This window comes from Lucilia cuprina, chromosome 3, assembly GCF_022045245.1.
Source record: "Lucilia cuprina isolate Lc7/37 chromosome 3, ASM2204524v1, whole genome shotgun sequence".
NCBI lineage: Eukaryota > Metazoa > Arthropoda > Insecta > Diptera > Calliphoridae > Lucilia > Lucilia cuprina.
This window is the reverse complement of record NC_060951.1, coordinates 30,634,286-30,657,914: the sequence shown is the minus strand read 5'-3', so window position 1 is coordinate 30,657,914 and position 23,629 is coordinate 30,634,286. Positions and strand designations below refer to the sequence as shown.

The following is a 23,629-nucleotide window of genomic DNA, read 5'->3' as shown; positions in this document are numbered from 1 at the left end:
AGACTATAAACTAGACTGTAGACTAGTCTAGTCTATAGTCTAGTCCATAGTCTAGTCTATAAAATAGTCTATAGACTAGTCTATAGTCTAGTCTATAGTCTAGTCTATAGTCTAGTTTATAGTCTAGTCTATATTCTAGTCTATAGTCTAGTCTAGTCTATAGTCTAGTTTATAGTCTAGTCTATATTCTAGTTTATAGTCTAGTCTATAGTCTAGTCTATAGTCTAGTCTATAGTCTAGTCTATAGTCTAGTCTATAGTCTAGTCTATAGTCTAGTCTATAGTCTAGTCTATAGTCTAGTCTATAGTCTAGTCTATAGTCTATAGTCTAGTCTATAGTCTAGTCTATAGTCTATAGTCTAGTCTATAGTCTAGTCTATAGTCTAGTCTATAGTCTAGTCTATAGTCTAGTCTATAGTCTAGTCTATAGTCTAGTCTATAGTCTAGTCTATAGTCTAGTCTATAGTATAGTCTATAGTCTAGTCTATAGTCTAGTCTATAGTCTAGTCTATAGTCTAGTCTATAGTCTAGTCTATAGTCTAGTCTATAGTCTAGTCTATAGTCTAGTCTATAGTCTAGTCTATAGTCTAGTCTATAGTCTAGTCTATAGTCTAGTCTATAGTCTAGTCTATAGTCTAGTCTATAGTCTAGTCTATAGTCTACTCTATAGTCTAGTCTATAGTCTACTCTATAGTCTAGTCTATAGTCTAGTCTATAGTCTACTCTATAGTCTAGTCTATAGTCTAGTCTATAGTCTAGTCTATAGTCTAGTCTATAGTCTAGTCTATAGTCTAGTCTATAGTCTAGTCTATAGTCTATTCTATAGTCTAGTCTATAGTCTAGTCTATAGTCTAGTCTATAGTCTAGTCTATAGTCTAGTCTATAGTCTAGTCTATAGTCTAGTCTATAGTCTAGTCTATAATCTAGTCTATAGTCTAGTCTATAGTCTAGTCTATAGTCTAGTCTATAGTCTAGTCTATAGTCTAGTCTATAGTTTACTCTATAGTCTAGTCTATAGTCTAGTCTATAGTCTAGTCTGTAGCGTAGTCTATAGTATAATGGTGTAGGTTATAGTCTAGTTTATTCAAGTCTTTATACTTCTCTGTAGACAATTCTAAATTCTAGTTCATAATCTTGTCTATAGTCTAGTTTATCTTCTAGTCTATAGCCCAATATATAGTCAAATTCAATGTCAAACCTATAGTCTAGTCCATAGTCATGCCTATAATAGATATTCTAGTTTATAGTCAAATTTATATTCTAGTCTAGTCTATGGTCTAGGCTTTGTTCTAGTCTATAAACTAGACTTGTCTATATTTTAGTTTACAATCTAGCCGTTACTGTAGTTTACAGTCTGCCCTATAATCTACTGTGAAATCTATTTTACAACTTAATCTTGGTATTCAACAGATGTGGAGTATAAAATGGTCTGACACGCTTGATTCCAATTTATTGATGGAGTTGAGTAAATTAATAAACAAATATGAACACAAGCTTTTACTGTGCATAGAAACTATGACTCCCATGAAAATAATTAAAAATCTTACTAACGTTTCATGTGTCATAAACTATTTTACTACATCACGTATGTCGGTCCAAAAATAATTAACCTTTATATAATAAGAAAATAAAGGTAAAAGCTAAAGCGAAATTATCCTGTGAAATTCTTCCATCTACTTACCCACAATATTCAAATAAACCGAATGACCAATTGGTGGTGTTGTTGATATTTGACATTCGTAAATACCCGAATCTTTACGCTGGGCATAACGTATACGCAGTGTCCAATCTTCGGCATGAGGTGAATGCATTGCCTCAAATCTTTGATCTGAAGTGTAAGTATAACGACCCACTGTTAACAAGTGTATATCACGATGACGCACCCAAGAGACCTGGAAAACAATGCATAAAAATAAGAAACATCAAAAATATAAATAAAACAAAAAATATTTATTTGTATGTGTAAAAGTTAATTTGTATATACGACAATTGGCCTAATCACACAGATGCTTAAACTTAACAAACTGTTTTATTTAAATGTTGGTTTTGTTGTTAGTTTTTCTAAATATTTTTTTCTATTAAACTAACACACACTAACGCAGTGGTACATACTTTTGGCTTTATGCCAAATTGTTTAACAGGAATACAAGTTTTTTTTAATAACATGTACACGACCAAAACTTTCTCTCTCTCTCTCTCTCTCTCTTTCTCTTCCTTCCGTTCTACTACATTCTAACAACCATCATCATAAACCAACAACCAACCAATTTTAAATTTATATATTTTTTGTACAGAAATATTTAGAAGTACAACTATGTTTTGTGTTAAAAACTATCAAAAAAATTGCATTTAAAAATTGTTTTAAATAGTTTATTGAAAACGTTTTCGTAAAGTTGTTTCCCATGACTTTCTATGTTTTACTATGACAGATTTGACAGACTATTGCATGAAAAGTAGACTGCAGTATGTGTTTCGTGGTTATATTGGCTTTAAAGTTTAACAATTTTTTGCTGTTACCACACAGGCTAATTTCGCACTTTATTCAATACCTTTGCTAACAAAAAACAAGTCTATATTCCAGAATAGAATATTCAATCAGTCAATAGTCTAGACTATAGACAAGACTACAGACTTGGCTAGATTCTAGAATAGACTATAGACTTGACTATTAGCTAAACTGTATACTAGACTATCGACTAGACTATAGACGAGACAATGGACTAGGCTATGGACTACATTTCAGACTAGGTTAGATTCGACTATTTAATACACAAAACACTAGACTATAAACTAAACTATAGATTAGACTTTAGAACAGACTATGGAGTAGACTATAGACTAGACTATAGATTACAATATAGATTAGACTATGGACTAGACTATATACTACTATAAACTAGACTACAGATAAGACTAAAGACTAGAACATTGACTATACCATTGACTAGACTATAGACTTGACTATAGACTAGACTATAGACAAGACTATAGACTAGAATAAAGACTGTAGACTATCTAGAGTATAGACTAGAGAGTATAGACTAGACTATAGACTAGGCTATAGACTAGGCCATAGACTAGGCTATAGACTAGACTATAGACTAGACTATAGACTAGACTATAGACTAGACTATAGACTAGACTATAGACTAGACTATAGACTAAACTATAGACTAGACTATAGACTAGACTTTAGACTAGACTATAAACTAGACTATAGACTAGACTGTAATATATACTACAGACTAGACTACTGTAAATACTATAGACTGTAGAGTACACTATATATTGGACTATAGACTGTATGCTGTAAAATAGACTGTAGGTTAGACTATGCACTAAACTATAGACTAGTATATAGTAGACTATTCTATATAATAGACATAGACTTGACTACATAGTATGATACTGAACTATAAATTAGCCTACAGGTTAAACTATAGACTAGACTCTTAATACTAGATTATAGACAAATATTGTTCAGAGTTATTCTCTTCCTTTGTCCTTACAATATTCATGCCTTCTCCCTAGATAATTTGAAGCCTTTAAAATTAGTATTTATCTAAAAGACAAAATTGTTTCACGCCTGTGACACAGAACAAAAAGTGTGAAATTAGTGGTAACACTTTTCCCTTTATAATATTAAAATTCTTTTCAGAAGCGAGCAAAATTTAATATTAGCAAAACAAATGGATGTTGTAAATTCCTTAAAATGCAAAAACTAAATAAAAATGTATGAGATGTTTATCATGAAACCAAATATTTTTAATGATCTTAGATATTTTAAGCTTAGAGTACCTATTTTAAGCTTAGAGTACCAAACCTTAGCTAGATTTAAAAAAAATCAAATTTTAAAATTCACACCCTACTTAAAAGGATGTTCCTATATAATCTGATGAAAAAACTTCGTGTATAAAATTGTTGAAATACGAATGTATATGATGTGTGTTTGTTTCTTGATAAGTTCTTGTAATTTTTACTCTCTCTCTCTCCTTACTGACAAAAGGCGTGAGTGACATATTTCTTTTTTGTGTCCTCAACTTTGTTTTTTCAAGGCTTTAAAAAGTTCAACTAACTTTTTGTCATAATAAATGAAGAAACATTTTTTTTATTATTCCAACTCCACCTACACTTTCTTTGCAGCTATACAATCCGAAATACACAACCATAACAGCAATAAGTATAAAAAATACTTTAGCAAATCCTTAGGTGACTTTGAATAAATAATGTTTAAGTTTAATGATTAAGTTTTATTTGCTTTGCAGCAGTAACAGCATCAGCATTTGAAAAGTTTACTTTTACAAGAAATGCGCTTTTCTTTACAACATCTTTATTATTTTTTTTTTTTTTTTTGCAAATTCTAAGCTAACAAAATTCATCAATGTATTCAGAATTTAATGTATGTGTTAAAGGAAAAAAAAACTTTTAGATTTAAAATATTTTATCATTTTTTTTCAGTTATAACTTAATGCAAATTCCAATAATGTACTTCTTTTTTATTTTCAAACTTTTTATTTTAAGAATTTTATTTAATGTTCCCTAGTAAGCAGAGTATTTAGGAATAATTTACATATATTGATGAAATAATTTTTATCTTAAGATTGGTATTAACTTATTCTTGATTTGTAATTCTTTTTGGTGACTTGTGTTTTTCCAAATACTTCGCCCTCTCCTAATGGAGCAATAAGTATCAGGGTTATAAGACTAAATAAAGTTTGATTTTGCAAAGTTTAGATGAAGTACTTGTATTTGCTGGGAGGGGGTTGATACTTAGCAAAAGTTTTTGTGACATGATGTAAGTCAAAACCTACAAATTTAGTGTACAGATTATTAACATATGTTTTGTGGTTCCATAGCGAATAATCACAACTCATGACTATAGTCAAATCTATAGTTTAGTTCATAGTCTATAATCTAATTAATAATCTAGTCTATAGTATAGTCTACAGTCTAGTCTATAGTATAGTCTACATTCCAGTCTATAGTCTAGTTTATAGTCTAGTCTAAGTCTAGTCTTCAGTCTAGTCTATAGTCCAGTCTATAGTCTAGTCTATAGTCTACTCTATAGTGTAGTCTATAGTCTAGTCTATAGTCTAGTCTATAGTCTAGTCTATAGTCTAGTCTATAGTCTAGTCTATAGTCTAGTCTATAGCCTAGTCTATAGTCTAGTCTATAGTATAGTCTATAGTCTAGTCTATAGTCTAGTCTATAGTCTAGTCTATAGTCTAGTCTATAGTCTAGTCTATAGTCTAGTCTGCAGTATAGTCTATAGTCATATCGCTTTATATTGGAGCTTATCGAATCGTGTACTCTCAAAATGATTTGAAAAACACTGCGTAGCCAGGAGTTCTTTAAAGAAATTTGCAGTTTTAGAAAATCATTAGTTTAAGACTATAGTGAAGTTAGAAATTAAGAATTAAAAAAGCATTCTTTGTTAAGTTAGTAGTTTTTAGTTTCCGCAAAAACAATATTTGCCCTAGGCCATTTCAGAATTCCTTACAAAATGTAGTTGGTGTCATTAAGTATTAACCGATAGAGTTTATATTATTATTTATTTTAAGCAAATATTACCCTTGATATCATCTAGCATAGTCTATAGTATTTTCCCCCTTTCAAAAACTTACGAAAAGAAATAATATCGTGTAAGCAATAGAAAAAAACACTTAAATCTTAATAATGTAAAATTTGTATATCTATATAAATAACGCCTTAATATGGGGCTGCTGTTATACAGCTGTGAGAAGGTCATGCACAACAACAAATAATTTCTTTTAAACTTTTAGTGGCTTGTGTTTGAAATTTTGTTGTTATTTGAGCAAAAATAATCAAAAAGAAAAAGGGAAAGTGAGGGGCAAGTATGTAATAACACTGATGATTTTGCTTGAACGCTTGGTTAGTTGAGTAAATGAGGGTTTATTTTCTTTACTTCTTTAGTCAGTGGCCACTACTGCATTGTATTCATCTAAGTCAAAAAGTAAACCAATTGTTAGTTTTAATGGAATTTATTGCGTAAATATTTACAAAAGTGTTAAAGAAATGGTTTGTAAATTTTTTTTGCTGTTGGTTTTTTTTATACAGAAACTTAAAAAGAATTTTGTGTAAGTATGTAAGTAAATGTGTATTATTTCTTTGGCATTTGTTTAAGGATTAAAAAGTTTCATTTTTATTTTAGCTTTTTAGAAAATGTTCTGTAACTTTATGTTGTCTTTAAGTTGCGTTTGATTTGGTGTTAAGTAAAAGTGGAAAAAATTTTACAAGCTTTTAAAGGCAAAACAACAGCTGTGTTATTTTACAGCAAAATTTTGTTTCATAACATAAATTTGGTACTATTAAGGAACCGCAGTTTATGGGAGTTGAAAGAAGAAGAAGCAGGCAGTGTTATAATTGTTATATAGTATAGTGTAAAGAGTTCTAATTATTTAATTCAATATGTTTTTTTTCAAAATTTTAATATATACATTTGAAGCAATTTTTTTGAGACAGAAGCAATTATTTTTATTTACAGTGATGTAAAAATTTTAATTTTTATTTCACTATAAGTTTATTTTTTCACAAAATCCCACTTTAAAAGCAATTGGTTTAGTAAATGTTTCAGCATTTTTTCTCGAAATTCCTTTGACGAGCATAAAAAATTCATTACAATCTAATGACTATATAAAATAAATGAAAAATATATACAAAAAACCATATAAAAACATTTAAAATTTATTTGATTTTCTTTTATTTGTTTAGCGACAATATTAGAATGTCTGTCTGTCCGCTTCTCTGCATACGTTTGCTTGCTGTCGCTCTTACTGAGCTCAACTGAAAACATCGCTCTATTGTTTGTTAATAATTGACAAACAACTTTGGGGAAATTGACTTTATACCCAGCGGTGATTTGATACATTATATGTGAAGCCATCTACTCTAAATGATGACAAAAAAACTCTTGGAAAAAATAACACAAGAACAGACCTACAGACATTAAACTGAAATAAAATTACAACTGAAACAATAACAATTTAAAATAACATACATACACACATACATTTTTTTTTAAAGTGAAAAAAAATAAATAAATTCCAAGTAACATGTACATGACCAGGAAGTGATAAAAGAATTGACAATATAAAAACAATGGAATTTGCAATAAGGAAGAGAGAATTTTTGTAATTGAGGTTTTAAACGAATTGTGATGTTGTGCTATAGAATGTCAAAGGAAAAATACTTTAAGCTAGAGAATATGCATTTCTTAAAATTTTGAGTTCAATGAAATTTTATTGCCTGGTAATGAGTTATTAACTGGTCGTTCTTGGATAAAACTGAACCTCAAAAATACTCTTCATATTCCATTGATAGCAATGTCAAACATAATTGTGTATATCTATTGAAATTGTATTCTACCTCTTTTAGTTAGTAGAGGACTTTGCTGGTCTAAATGCAGTTGTAAAATGCAGAGTATCATAGATATACTTAAGATCCAGCAGGTTTGCTGATACTTGCCTATGGAAGAAAGTAGAAAAAGTTAGAAATTAATCAACTAATTGGTAATATTGTTGAAATCTAGAAGAGTTATAACAAGACTTGGTAACAGCTTTACGACCACTACTTTGGATCAATGTTGTTAATACTATTCTTATAAAATTGGACAATAGAGTTATAAAAGTACATATTTACATCCACATGTACTTTGTGATATTATATTTAAAGATCTGGAGCTACTCAATAGCTGGAAGCGAACAATGTCCTTGGAATAAATATAAGGAAGACAGAACTGGTACTTTTTACAAAAAAAAATTGAAATGTAACGCAGTTGATTAACTCTGAAATTATTTTATTAAAATATGCCAAAAATTTAGATATTATCCTAGATTCTATAATTTCATTGAAACTTAACATTCAATATAAAACGTTTGTAAAATGTTCGAGATAAAATGAGAACATAGTTCCAACCATATAAATTTAACTAAAAGAAAATTTATTGTTGACAAACTATACAACGTTCAGAGAGATCAGCATGCTGTGGAATGACATATGCTATCAAAAGTAGACTCTCAGAAGCTTTGAACCCAATAATGCTTGTTCTACCTACAGATATAATTCCCATCTCTGCAGCATATCCAATACCATTTCAGTAAAAACTCTATTGGGTTCTTTCAATAGTAGTATTCTCAAAAGACTTTAAATAGACGAATTAACCAGAAAAATGTGTACTGTGGCCTATCCTGGAAAATGACGGGAGGTTGCTGGCTGTAATAACTGAACATTGGACACATCAGCTTGGTCTGTCGCAGTTTCAAAGACAGATAAACGGAACTTCTCTGTATATGCCATGATCTAGTCTAACTTTAATTATTGCGGTCAAAATTTGGATCTAATACAACATTTGATGATGAAGAGTGTTTTTTTTCTTTTTGAATGGAGTCATATTGACTTTGTTTGGCTATTTGAGCAGTGAACTACCACGTTAACCTCCCCCGGGTCATGTTTTCTAGATGAACAAGCCTTATCACGGGGTAAAGAGATACCAATACCTCTAGTTTGCCGAAACTGGTGATGTCAAATAAATCCCCGGACTTTTCTTGAAATAATTAACCCAGATCACCTCATAATTTGGTACTACGGTTGACCAGTTGATTGCAGGACTTCGTCCTGGCTAGTCTGTTGGTTGAAGTTTCTTTCGAATCTACCTAGTGGTTGTGGCTTAAACCCACTTAGCGGGAAGTGTGTGTTTGGTTAAAAGTTGGGATAAGTTTCTGTTACGACACAAATCACAGGGCAAGACTGTGAATTATTAATTTGTTGGAACTTTGCTGATAATGCAAAGATTGGGTATGTGTTAAAATGAGATATACTAATGGACGAGAGTGGTCCTCAGTTGTATCAGTGTTGATGTCAGAAGGAAGATGTAATGGTTGAAGTGTCGGTGGAGTTGGTTGAGTCGTTGTGAGGTTACAATATCTTAATATTCAATTAATTGCCGATTGATCTCCATGGTTAAGTGTGTTGATGTTTTTTTCTAAACTTGCCCAACTTATCACAGTAGGTCTTTTAAATCTGTGATACTTGAACCACCAATTACGTCCCCTAGGTTTCTGTTGCCGAATTAACAGAATTCGCCTTCAAGAGTTCCAGGAGTGAGTGTGTCTTTAAATGATTAGAATGTCATGGCATTCCTTATAGCAGGGTATTTTCACCAGGTGTTGAGTACGTCCCTTCCTTCTTCTGTGTCGGGGTTAGATTGAGCTTAAATCACTACACCTGTCTTTCCCTAACGGGATTCATATGGAAAGAGTTTGAATAGCTCGAGAAATTGAGCAAAGTGCACGAATATAAGACCGGAAATTCCTTATGTAAATAGCCACACAATTGGGAGGTAGTGAAGAAACCCACCGTGTAATAGGCAACACGGCAGGTGTGTTAACTAAGTTAACTAAGAAACACGAAGATGTCATGAAGTGGCCGAGAGAGAAAATGGAAGAAATACTGACGAAAAAAAAAAATTAAGATAAAATTAATAAAACACTGTTTTGCATAATTATTATATCATATCCAGTTAGATTAACTGGAAATTGAAGTTCCAACTGAACATTTGAAATATCAAATAGATCAGTACAAATGCCCTTCCCATAGATCTTTTGCCATCCGTTTTCCGACAAGACAATGACAATTTTGTGCAATCTCCTTCTCATGTTTATTATGACAACTCATACAGAAAAGATTTAATGAGAACTCGAATTTATGTTATACCAATGGAAATACTACCGCCTTTATAACCATTATGTGCCTTGAGCAATTAAAGCTTTTCAACTGATCAAAGTTATCTAAAAACTATTTTTTCCTCCGTGGCGTACATTAGCTTATGTAGAAGACAAACAACTAGCCAGTATTGTTATATCCTTAAAGGACAATAAATGTTGTCGTCATTGCTTTTACGTTCGTTGTTAACATTGCCATATTAACCAGTGTTGTTGGCCGAAGAAGAGGTGCCTCTTAAGCACAGCAATTGGTGCCAGAATTGTAGTTGTCGTTACAATATTTCCTATATAGAGATGTTGTTTTAGTATTATTTTCTCTATTTTCTACCACTTCAAATCGTAGACGAGATGAGTGCAATGGGAATGCTAATGTCATTTAGTTGCTAGAAAGAATAAACAATGTTTAAGAAGCCTGGCATGCTACAATATGTACAATAGCATTGGTAGCAAGTATTGGCAATCTAAGTTTTTTCTTCTTCTTCTTTTTTCGCTTACAGGTTGGGGATTGTTGTAGCTGTTATAGTTGTTTTGGTTTTATAAACTGCTGCATGTAGTTTGTGCTTCGTTGATCCCCTGATAGGCTTCACGTGCCACACGTAGTTTTTGTAGAGGAAACTTTATTGGAATATCAAGCAATGATTTTCAAATACGACTACAATTTCTTATCGAACTTTATATACATAAGTGTTTGTAGGAAAACGTTGATGAGAGTGGCGGCTTTGTTATTTTGTCTAGAAATAGCAGTTAACAAAATTTCCATCTTTTTTCTGGTTTCTTCAAATTTAAGTATATTTTTGCTTAAATAAAAGCATTGAAGCGTAATAAGCATTACAAGTGTGCTGTGATATTTACATGTTAAATAAGTTTAGAAATAACTTTGCTTAAAAGAACATTTGCCATTTGGGAAAAAACTGCACAAGGTAAGTTTGCCAAAAAAAGAAAAGAGAAGCAGATAATTTGTAATGAGTTTTTATATTAGTAGCTATCTATTAATTTGTGTTTGCTTCTATTAATGCTAATTTAAATTGAGAAATGTTTGAGTATAATTCCCTTGATTATAGGCTATATACTTATATTTGGTTTTTCTTTAACGTTTTGTATTCATTTTAATTTTTGATGTAAGAAAAGAAATTTCTTATCAGAAATAAATTGAAAGTTAAAATATCTTTACAATAATGGATGTTTAATTTAAATTGCATGTTATATGAATTTTTTGATTTTCAAAAAAATATTGGTTTACATTTCATTAAAATTTTGAGAAAAACTTTTATTATACCCTACACCACTATAGTGGGGAGGGTATTATACGTTTGTGCTGATGTTTGTAACATACAAAAATATTGGTCCAATACCCACCTTAAAGTATACCGATCGATTCAGAATCATTTTTTGAGTCGATTAAGACATGTCCGTCCGTCCGTCCGTCTGTCCGGCTGGCTGGCTGTCCATGTAAACCTTGTGCGCAAGGTACAGGCCGCAATTTTCAAGATAATTTGATGAAATTTGGACCAAGCATGTTTTTTGGCACAAGGACGAAGCCTATTGAAAATGGTTGAAATCGGTCCATTATTTCACCTAGCCCCCATTCAACCGTACCTCCCGATTTGAACTTTTTATGCTATAATTACGTCAAATATTCTGCTATCTCTCTAAAAATTGGCACAAATAAGTTTTATATAAGTATAAATGATACTGCAGATTTTCGTAAGGATCGGCCTATATTTGACCCTTGCCCCCATACAAACCCCCCTGCAAAAAATGACTTAAACGTCTAAAATTGACTTGTAACCATTTGTATCGCAATGAAACTCATCAAAACTAACTGTTATTTAGAAATATATCCTTTTCCCAAATTTACCGAGGATCGGCCCATATTTGACCTATATAAAGCCTCATTTAGAAATTTTAGTTTTTTATCAATAAATTGCTTAAATATTTTGGATTTATGGTAATATTCAACATAAAAGTTTCTTTACAAAAAATAAAAATTTTATAAAAGTAAAAATTTTAAAAATATACTCATGGTGTAGGGTATTATATGGTCGGCCATGCCCGACTATACTTTCCTACTTGTTTTTTTTTTCTGCATTTAACAGCAAACAACTTAAAGTGAAAGCATGCGTATGATTGATATTTAAAGTGAAAAATACGTCATACGCTACCATTTGAATAAATTTAATAAAAAAGAAAATGTTTAGAGCAATTACAAAAAATAATTTTAAATAACAAAAAAGTAAGAAACCTTGGACAAATAAAAAAACTGCTAACAATCAACACAAAAAATCTGTTAATTGATTGTCAATGTATTTCATTTAAAATAATAATAATAAATATCTTGACATTTTGTCAAATACTGTCAAACACATTTCATGTAGATAAAGGAAAATTCAATTTTAATATATTTTGCAAATCTCAATATTCTTAAACATTTTAACGCATTTAACATGTTTTGTATAAAAAAACAGTTCTCTTCACTTTGTCAATAGCAACAACAACAAAATAATAAAAAATTATGATAAGTTCATATCAAAAAACCATTAACAACATAATCAAAATTGACAGGTCATTTGGTTTCAAACATTTACACAGAAACAAGTTTTTTTTCTTCTTTTTTTTCTGTCAAAAAACTTAACAAATTTTATACATAAAGCTTTTTTATCTTTCGTCAAAACTAAAATCATGTTTAGAAATAAAAAAAAAAGAAACATGAAACTTTTTTTTTTGAGAATTTTGACCACACTTGTCATTATCCTGTCAATCTTTTGTAACAAAAGTGAATTTTTGTATGGAAAGCTGTAAAAGAAATTATCATCATCATCGACAGGGTGTTATCATTTGCTGCAGAATAAAACAGAAAAATTCGAGAACGTTAAACTGTAGAAACTTAAAAAAATTGTCATGTACCAAAAATGTCACCAACAGTTAAAAAGTTGGTTCTTATATAGTTGATAATAGTACAAGTTTACTAATATTTATTTAATTTTCTAAACAGTTTTAGGAATTTTAAGAAATATATGAAAATTGGGCAAAAGTTTAAAGACGGAGACTGTGGGTTCATGTGTAAATGTTCATATATGTGTATGTTATACATTAAGAATTTTTTATCATATTTTTCTCATCATATGACAATTTAGTAAGGATATTAATAAATGAGGCCTTAAGTCATTGTTGTACTTTTACAACCACAGGCTGAGCTTTTTACGCACTTTGTTTTTCTAACACGACGTTGGCATTTGTTGTATATGGTTCATATACATGCACTTTGCTTAAGTACTCGAGCTATTTATTCTCTGACCATTGCTGCTCCATTGCGTATCTTCCGTAATGCAAAAACATAACTTCCGTTTACAACCATGTAATTGGGATAACCTCGGCAATATCCACGAGAGACGTAATCAGTATATTAAATAAAAATTAATCAAACAATCTTATATGTGTTCACTCAAAAAAACATACTCCTTAAGTATGGAAAAACCCATACAAGGAAGAGAAGTTAAATTATACCATTAATACAGGATTCATTAGAAATACATTCAATACACTTACTCTAGGTAAATGGAAAGGTTAGGCCCTATATCTATTCCATACCATATACACTTGACATCAACTTACTTTCAGCGTTTAGTCACAAAGTCATCCCTCTGTTTGATGTCTCTTATAATCAATATTATTTTTCCCATAGTTAGGGTTAGAAAAACAGACATTATGTGCACTTCGAAAGGAGCAATAACCGGGAGAAGAAACGAAAGAAAACGGAAAAAAAATATTTCGTTAAAATTGTAATAAATTTTAAGAAATTTATCTGGTTAAAAACATAAAACCAATGAAAATTTTCATATATTTTTAAAATTTTCGATTACTTTTGCTGTTAGTTAAAAGAGCAGCTTTGATTTTAAATTTCACATCATTTCTTTGCAAGACATATACAAAATCATGAAACCCTATAAAAAACATTTAATACATCAATCCAGTTCACCAAATATGAGAAGCTCTAACAATAACTCAATAAAACATTTTTATACCCTTCACCTTCGTGAGAAGGGTATATATAAGTTTGTCATTCCGTTTGTAATTTCTATAATATAATTTTCCTAAACTAAAAACTAAAATTTCTAAAAAGGCTTTATATAGGTCAAATATGGACCGATCCTCGGTAAATTTGGAAAAAGGATATATTTCTAAATAACAGTTAGTTTTGTTGAGTTTCATTGCGATACAAATGGTTACAAGTCAATTTTAGACGTTTAAGTCATTTTTTGAAGGGGGGTTTGTATGGGGGCTAGGGTCAAATATAGGCCGATCCTTACGAAAATATGCAGTGTCATTTATATTTATATAAAACTAATTTGTGCCAATTTTTAGAGAGATAGCAGAATATTTGACGTAATTATGGCATAAAAAGCTAAAATCGGGAGGTACGGTTGTATGGGGGCTAGGTGAAATAATGGACCGATTTCAACCATTTTCAACATGCTTGGTCCAAATTTCATCAAATTATCTTGAAAATTGCGGCCTGTACCTTGAGCACAAGGTTTACATGGACAGCCAGCCAGCCGGACAGACGGAGGGACATGTCTTATTCGACTCAAAAAATGATTCTGAATCGATCGGTATACTTTAAGGTGGGTATTGGACCAATATTTTTGTATGTTACAAACATCAGCACAAACTTATAATACCCTCCCCACTATAGTGGTGTAGGGTATAATGAGGTTTTAAGAATGCGTAATATTGTTCAGATTTCTTAAAGGAAAATTATCCATATTTGATGAGTTACTAGAATAATTACAAGACAAAACTATAGGGGAGCCATGGTCAAAATATTAATTCAAAAATAGTTTTGAACAATTTTAGACTAAAGATTAAAGCAAGAGAAAATTTAAATTTAGTACATTTTAATTTACTGTTTTAACTAAAATTCACAAGATAATGATTTCCATTTAAACAAAAAGATACAAACTCCAGATGCTCTTTCTCTAGAACAAAAAAAAATTACAAGCAATTAAGCCTTTATTAGCAAATGCAGAGAAAAAAATGTTAAAGAAATATAAATGCCTTTGAGAGATGAGAAAAATGTACAAATTACGTTGGAGATTTATCAAAAAGTAGAAATTAAAAAGGAAAGAACACACAACTGTTTTTAAGAATTTGTTAGCAGCAGTGATACCAATTGGTCTTTTAAGTTTTATTGAAAAAAAAAAAAATAATAAAAAATGATTATTTCTTAAATTTTATACAATATCTATTTATTTTCTAATATTATTTATATGAATGTATGTACTTCAGTTGTTTGTTGTTTCTAAACCATTTCTATACTCCTTCAGAAAATCATTGAGAAAACAATATTAAACGGAAGTAGCTATGTATTTGATTGCATTTCCTGTCGATCGAAAACACAATTGTCATGCTCTTAGTAAGTGTGCAGTTGCTGGTAAACAATAGGTATCAGTGTAAATATGTACATTACTGCTATAACAAGTAAATCTAAACACTTTATTTGTTCAATTTCCTACAATGTTATATAACGTTGGTTTCAAAGATTTTATTTATTGTTGCCAAGTTCATGATATTTTGCCATTTTGCACAGCAATTGACCTTTTTGTTTTTTTTTTCTTTCTTTTTGCTTAACACTAGATACTTTTACCCTTTCATTTTTCTTGAACATTTGTTCTTTTATTGTTTGTTTCTTGCAATTGATAAGATGGACTGCAAAATGCAATTATTATTTGATGATATCGATAACAAGAGAGGGAGAGGATAGAATAAAAACCAACAATGAATTTAATATGATTTGATTTATTGAGTGTTAAATAAAGTGGGTAGGAAAGTATAATAGAGAAAGTAAATTAACTTGATTGTTTGTGTTTTTTTGTTCTTTTTTCTATTCTATAAACATTTAATAAGAATTCTTTCACATTTAAAGATAATTATTGTTAAGAGATAAAATTTGAGGCAACTGAAATATTTCCTCGATAAAGAAATGTATTAAGAAATATTTTCTTATAAACTGGAAATTCTTTCAATAGAAAATCTTTTGTTTAATAAAAGCTAGAAAAAAATTTGAAAACGTTTTTAAGAAAATTATCTTAAGAAACTTTTATTAGAAAAAACCTTTATAGAAAATTAGCTTAAAGAAAGTTTGTTTTATTTTAAGAAATTTCTTTAAGAAAAACGGCTTAGTGTTAGTTTTAATGGACGATGTATATACATCAAATCCGAAGAAACACAAATAGGCCTCTATTGGGCCTTTGAAAAAACTTTGTGAAAAAGTTTGAACTCTTTGAGGGAAACTTTTCCTAAAGAAAAATTTTTTAAAAAAATCTTCTTAAACAAAAGCTTTTTGAAAAATTGCTCTTAGAAGAAAAGTTAAAAAAAAAATTAAAAAAAACATCTCAAAATGAAAAACATTTCTTGAAGTAAGACTTTTTGGAACCTTTTCTTAAAAAGCTTTTCTAGATTTTTTTGAAGTATTCTTCATGAAAAAAGCTTTTTTGAAATACTGTCATAGAGAAAAGCTTCCATAAAAATCTTTGAAAAATAAGATCTTTGAAAGCTTTGTGAAAAAGTTTGAACTCTTTGAGGGAAACTTTTCCTAAAGAAAACTTTTTTAGAAAAATCTTCTTAAACGAAAGCTTTTTGAAAACAGTCTCTTAGAAGAAATGTTAAAAAAAATTAAAAAAAGACATCCCAAATTGAAAAACATTTCTTGATGTAAGACTTTTTGGAACCTTTTTCTAAAAAAGCTTTTCTAGATTTGCTTTTTTATTTTTTAAGTATTCTTCCTGAAAAAAGCTTTTTTGCAATACTGTCATAGAGAAAAGCTTCCGCAAAAATCTTTGAAAAAAAATCTTTGAAAAAATAACTCTTTTAAACAACTTTGTCTTAAGAAAGACTTTGTTGTTAAGTGTTTTTAATTAAAAGCTTTTTAGAAACGTTTTTTTATGAATAAAAAGTTTTAAAAATTAAAAAAAAATTAAATTTGTTGTATAGTTTTAAGTATTCTTCCTAAGAAAGCTTTTTAAGCTTTTTTTAAATCTTAAATAAAAGTTTTTAAGGCAACTGTTTCTTTTTTAGAATTATATTATTACCAATTTTTCTAAAGAAAAATTTTTCAAGAGCTTTTTAAAATATGCTTCTTAAAGAAATGTTTTTTTTTAATTTGTTCTTCGTAATGTTTTTGAATTATTTTCTTTATTAAAATTTGTTCTGAAAACTTCTTAAAAAGAGCTTTTTCGGAATTTTCTTATAAAGAAAAGTTTTACATTGAACATTTTTTAAAGAACAATTTACAAAATTTTATTATTTTATAAAATGTTTTGCTTAAAAATGGAAGAATTTTGTTAAATAACTTTTCTTAAAAAGAAAGTTTGAAAGCTTACATCTTTTTTAAAATTTTTCTCAATGAAAATATTTTCAACAAACTTTTTAAAGAGATTTTTTTTATAATTTTCTCATAAAGAAAAGTTTAATTTAGAAAGTCTAGTCTTTAACAAAATGTTTACAAATGCTACAAACAAATGGAAGAATTTTGTTTAATAACTTGAAAGCTTTTTCAGAAAATTTTCACAAATGCAGTTTTGAAAACAGCTTTTACTATTGAAACAGAAGACAATTTTTTAATAAAAATCGTTTTTTAGTAAACAATTTTTAAAAATATTAAATCTTTCTAAAAGGAAATTTTATATTTCTCCTTTGCTCGTTCAAAACAAAAAGCTTTCTCTTAACTTTTTCTATTAAAAACTCATCTTAAGAAAAATTCTCTTGTTTTAAAAATTAAATTAAAAAATAGAAAAATTTAATTCTAAGGAATTAAACTCCGATTTACCACCTGTGAACAGATGTAAAAAAACTCTTATTTAGATTTTATTATAGAAATCCAACTTGATTAAGATAATAAAATAAAAATATGTATAAATTTTTAATTTACTATTATTTTAGGATTTTATTACAGTTTATTAAACAGGTTTGAAAATCCTCCACAAATTTTGTTTTTTTTTTTCTTTACCCCTTACCCTCAACACCTTTTTAACATACATGACTAGTTTGATTTTGAAGTATTGGCAATAAGTGAAAAAGTTCATCTGATTAAATATGTTAAAATTATGGCTAAAAGGAAACACAACTGATGAACTTTGCTTTTCTGTGAAGATAAATTGTAATAAAAAATTTCAAATTCTGTCCCTTAGCTTTTTTTCATCTTCTCTGGCGTCTAATGTAACGAATAGTTGATTATGCCACCTAATCTTTTTTTTTCAACATACCTACAATCTCCTTAACCCCTCTCTCCCCTCTTGCTTTAAGATTTTATTAAATAGAATTTGTATAACCGTAATATTATTTATATAAGTTAACCTTTCCATCAAAATAACCACAAATAACAATAATAACAAATAAAAAACTATAGAATAGTAATGGGCAGCATAAAATTTTTGTTATATCATCATGAGCTTCATTGGATGTTTGGTAAAGGAGAAAAAGGAAGTAAAAAAACAGCAACTTGGGCATGAATAAAAGCAGAAATATAATAAATACCTTACGGGGTTTATGTGTTTAATAACAAGTCTATAAGCTCATAATATTGACCCAAAAGTTATTTAGGAAATGTTAAAAAAATAAGTCAAATATGTTGTTGGAACATACATATTAAAGAAAACAAATAAGAGAACACCGGGGAACAGTGAACAGTTGTTGCTAAAAGGATTTTGTAATTTAGAGGCAATGCAGTTGCTTAAATGTAAAGTTGTTATAAAAGGATTTTTTCAATGAATATTCTATAAAGAATAGATAAAACTTTTACTTTAGTAGAGCTTTTTTTCACTTTTTTATGAATTTCATGAAAAAATTTCATAAAAAGGTTTTTAGTTTTAAAACTTTTTAAAAAAAAGTTTCCTTTTCATAAAGGACTTTATGTAAATAATTTCTAAAAAAATTAGTTTTGAAACTATTTAAAAAAAGCTTTTTTTATGAAACTTTTTAAAAAAAACTCAGTTTTAAAAAAATTATACAGAAGTTTTAGATTGACATTTATTAAACAATTTTTTTTTGTTTTTAAAAAGCTTTTCTTTTTAAATAATATCATTTAAAAAAGCTTTCTTTTTGAAAGCCTATTAAAAGCTCTTTTAAATGACATGTCTATGAAGCTTTATTTTAAATTTATAAAATTTCCTTTAAAATTTTTTAAAAAAGTTTTTTTTTAGTTTCTAAAAAGTTTTTTTTTAAGAATTTTATTAACTTTCCTCTTAAATAATTTCTTCTTAGAAATGCTTTCTTTTGAAAACCTTTGAAAGTTTTCTATTAAATTCGTTTTTATATGACCTGTCTTAAAAAGCTTTATTTTATAAGCTTAAAAAGCTTTAATTTCGAAAGACTTTTTAAATAGCTCTTTTTTGAAAAAATGCTCTAAAAAGCTTTAATTTTTCTTTTAAAATGTTTTACTAAAAGTTTTCTTTTAAAAACCTATTATTATTTTAAACATAAAGTTTTATTTTATAAGCTTAAAAAGCTTTACATTAGGAACCCTTTTTAACAAGCTTTCTTTTGAAAATTTTCTTTGAAAACTTTTAACTTTTCTTTAACAATTTTTTGCTAAACATTTTCCTAAAAGTTTTCTTTTACATACATTTCTTTTAGAAACTTTTTTAATAACAGCTTTCTTTGAAAAACGTTTGAAAATTTTATTTTTAAAAGCTTTTATTTAAAGATTTTTTAAATAATTTATTTTATAAGTTTAACAAGCTTTGTTTACTGTATAAACTCCTCTTATAGAATTCTTTTAAAAAAATTTGCCAAAAGCTTTCTTTTGCAAACATTTATTTTAGAAAATTTTACTAAAAAAGCTTTCTTTAAAAATGCGTTTGAAAATTTTACTTCTTAAAGCTTTAATTAAAACATTTATAAGTTTAATTTAGAAAGCTTATTATAAAAAGTTTTATTTTCTTAGAAACTTTATTTCTTTCCTAAATAATTTATTTTATAAACTTTTTTCAACATTTTTCTATTAAAAAAATTTTAGAAGAAATGTTTACAATATATAATAATAAAAAAAGCTTTTTACAGTAAAGCTTTCGCTGTAAAAGTAGAAAACTTGTTGATATTCCTTATATATTCTTATTTATAAAAAAATATGCGACAAATTTTATTAAAAAAATCTTTTGTCAGGAAAAGTAGTGCCTTTACCAGCTTAAGTTTCTTTTTTGTTATCCAGTGTATAAATTATTCCAAATTTAATTTTATTTAAAGAACGCATATAAGAAGTTTTTTCCCAAAAAAATATCTGTATGTAGGTAAGAAAAAAACTTTATTAAACAAAAACACAAAAGTTAAAGATATTTTTGGGATGATTTCATAACACGTGAGTGATTTTATTGAATAACAAGCGAAAATTTTATCTGATGCCAAGGGTATATTTTGCTTTTACTTGTTTCGCTTATCTCGCTTTCACTTTTTCAAAACATTTGTTTTTACTTCTCAGCCATCACACCAGCAGTAACCCTTGTACGAGCATAAACTCATGTACGAGCATAAATATGAACAATAGACCCCTAAAACATGTGTTACCTAAATTCACATGGAAGTGAGAGCTGACAAAACTTATTCGAAAAGAAAAACTATGCTGGAACAAAAATTCAACAACATCATGGTGGAAAAAATGCTACAGTATTCATTCAAGCGTAATAAAATCTCTTATGTATGTATATACATACATATATGTTTATATAGATATGTAAGCAAGTTCATCTAAAATTCTAGATTTCCCTTAAATAAAAAATTGGTTGGATTTTTACTTTTATTTTCCAATACTCCTTTAAAAGCAACAGCCTTCATAGTAAATTTTCATTATCTCTATAGTTGCTAAATTCGTTAATGTGTGTGAGTTTTTTTTTTACCCTAGTTTTGACCATTGTTGTTGGGCGTATAAAAAAATCAAAAGGAAAAAGAATAAACATCCATAGAAGAAAAAATTTATGTTCCGTTTTTTTTAAACATATTTATGCCTGAGTGTTGTCTTGTCGCATGTTATTTTTGTTGTTTTTGTGATGATGTGATATTCATCATTTCCGCCCAGTTGGAGACAAATGAAGAGTAATGAACACAAGAAAAAGGAAAAAACTGGCTTAGCTATGTTGTTATGCTTCGTTTTCTTTCTTTCTTTCGGTCTTTGGGGTAAAACCAAATGTTTTAGAATATTTTAGTTTTAAAATAAAATTATTAAAGGGATATGTCATATTTAAATGAACTTTAAAAACAAAAAAATATGCAAAGGGAAAATCTAATAAATACTTTATTTAGTTTAGCCTATAGCTTAGTATGTAGAATAGTGCATGGTGTGTTTTATAGTTATGTATACAGTCTAGTGTAAATTGCAGTATAGTATGATCTGTAGTATATCATATAGTCTAATCTAAAGTCTAGTCTATAAATTAGTCTGGAGTTATGTATAGTATATATAGACTAGACTATAGACTAGACTATAGACTAGTCTATAGTCTAGTCTATAGTCTAGTCTATAGTCTAGTCTATAGTCTAGTCTATAGTCTAGTCTATAGTCTAGTCTATAGTCTAGTCTATAGTCTAGTCTATAGTCTAGTCTATAGTCTAGTCTATAGTCTAGTCTATAGTCTAGTCTATAGTCTAGCCTATAGTATAGTCTATAGTCTAGCCTATAGTATAGTCTATATTCTAGTCTATAGTCTGGTATATACTTTAGTCTATAATCTAATATATGGTCTAGTCTATAGTCTAGTCTATAGGCTAATCTATAGTCTAGTATAACGCTTGGCCTAAAAACTCGTTAATGTAAAAGCATATTTTGATGCGCATGGCAAATTCTACATAATTATCTTGTCTTACTTCCAAATTAAAATAAATAAATGAACTTGAAGAGAAACAAACACAAAATTTATACACAAGTACATATGAGTTTTCTCTAATGACTTAATTTGGAAACACCTTAAGGCAGTTTGAGAAACAATCCTAATACATTTCCTTATTTTATTCCCACATAAATTATAAAATAAATTCTAGCAACACAATAAAATTTCCATCATACTTCACTTTAATTCCTCTTAGTCGTAGGCTTCCCTCAAAATTTAACAATTACGCGTTCAGCAGGCATGAACAACATTTTAAATAAATAAATGTAAAAAGAAAACACAAAAACTCTTCTTTTTTTATTTTTCCGCAAAAAAAATAATGTTAAGCATCGTAAATCTTTGTCAAATCTTGATTTACAATATAAAATGTATTTCAAAACGTGATTTGTATAAAAGCAGAACAATTGAATTTTTGGAACTTAAGTAAAATGGGCGAAAAAAAACAACAAGTCAAAAAATAGTCCTTATAAAAGAAATCAACAAAATTAGTGAATTTTTCCAAGAAATAAATGGAGTAGAAATACGAAAAATAAATTAAATTAAACACAACAGAGGCAAAATAAACAATGAAATGTACAGTGCAAATAAATAAAAAAAACAAATAATAATCATTAAATCACATTTTACAGGTAAAAAATGTTAATGTCAATATACAACAATGAATGCTGCGAGCAAATAAAACTTATTTCTAGTTTAAGTTTACTTGTTCTTTCAAAATATTTTGAAAAAATAAAACAAAGTAATGCTAAAAGAATTACATTTATCATCACTTCAAAAGTAGTTCTAAGAGAATTTTTTTTAAGTGTAAGTGATGTTTATTTACTTCCAAAGAAGCAAAACTATTTAAATGTTTTTAAAACATAAGATATATTATTTTGTACTGACATATTTTGTGTTAAAAGAAATTCTATTAGTTAATTACAGAAGTAGTGAATTTGGTATCAAATAAGATGGATATTTCTTTTATGACAAGTCTGTGTTTAAATCATCACCTTTTTAGATCTTCTTCTGTACTTTCATTGAGCAATTTTAACTTCTTTTACACTTAATGGAAGTTCCTTTTTGTGATGTTTATAGTCAGTACTGGATGATAAACTGACTGGATGATATTGTAGACTTAATGCGGAACAAGATTACATATTTTTTCATTATATACAGCTATAGAGAGAAATGAAGCTATATAAACAGCTATAGAGAGAAATGAAGATAAAAATTGAATAATTACTAGACTGTAGTTTTAAATTTAGATTGTATTATGGTTTTGTGAAGACTATAAATATCCATAGGGCCTCTTGGAACAATGAAACGGTTGGTGGAACCATAAATATTTTATGGGGTGACCCTGATGAGAATAAGACGAAAAATCTTCTCAAAAAGAGCAAGTCTGAAGTTAGTACGATGATACGTATATGTGACTACGAGTACATCTATCCAAAATTGGTCGTGCTGATTCACACGAAACTCTGGAGCACTTTCTCTGCCGCTGTCAGGCATTCGTCGAAGTTATATGTAAAAATCTTGGAATTGATGTCATTCCGGAAATAACATTCTTGACTAACACTGATTGGAAAATTCTTAGGAATCACGTCCAGGAAGCTGAGTTTCTGAATATTAGTTAGTTAGTTAGTATGTTAGTTAGTTAGTTACTTAATTAGTATGTTAGTTAGTAAGTTATTTACTTAGTTAGTATGTTAGTTAGTAAGTTAGTTAGTTAGTTAGTTAGTATGTCAGTTAGTTAGTTAGTATGTTAGTTAGTTAGTATGTTAGTTAGTTAGTATGTTAGTTAGTATGTTAGTTAGATTGTTAGTTAGTAAGTTAGTTAGTTAGTTAGTATGTTAGTTAGTTAGTTAGTATGTTAGTTAGTTAGTTAGTTAGTTAGTTAGTTAGTTAGTTAGTATGTTAGTTAGTATGTTAGTTAGTTAGTTAGTTAGTTAGTTAGTTAGTTAGTTAGTTAGTTAGTTAGTTAGTTAGTTAGTTAGTTAGTTAGTTAGTCAGTTAGTTAGTTAGTTAGTTAGTT

At 28.5% G+C, this 23,629-nt stretch overlaps 1 protein-coding gene across 1 annotated transcript in view; it reads right to left on the bottom strand.

Moving 5' to 3' along the window:
• The window catches only part of LOC111677589 (zwei Ig domain protein zig-8), a 458,977-nt gene that overhangs the window by 32,060 nt on the left and 403,288 nt on the right, over positions 1-23,629 (bottom strand). The window contains exon 5 of the mRNA XM_046945628.1: positions 1,681-1,891. Within this exon, the coding sequence (XP_046801584.1) occupies positions 1,681-1,891 (211 nt within the window). The remainder of the gene's footprint in view (positions 1-1,680; positions 1,892-23,629) is intronic.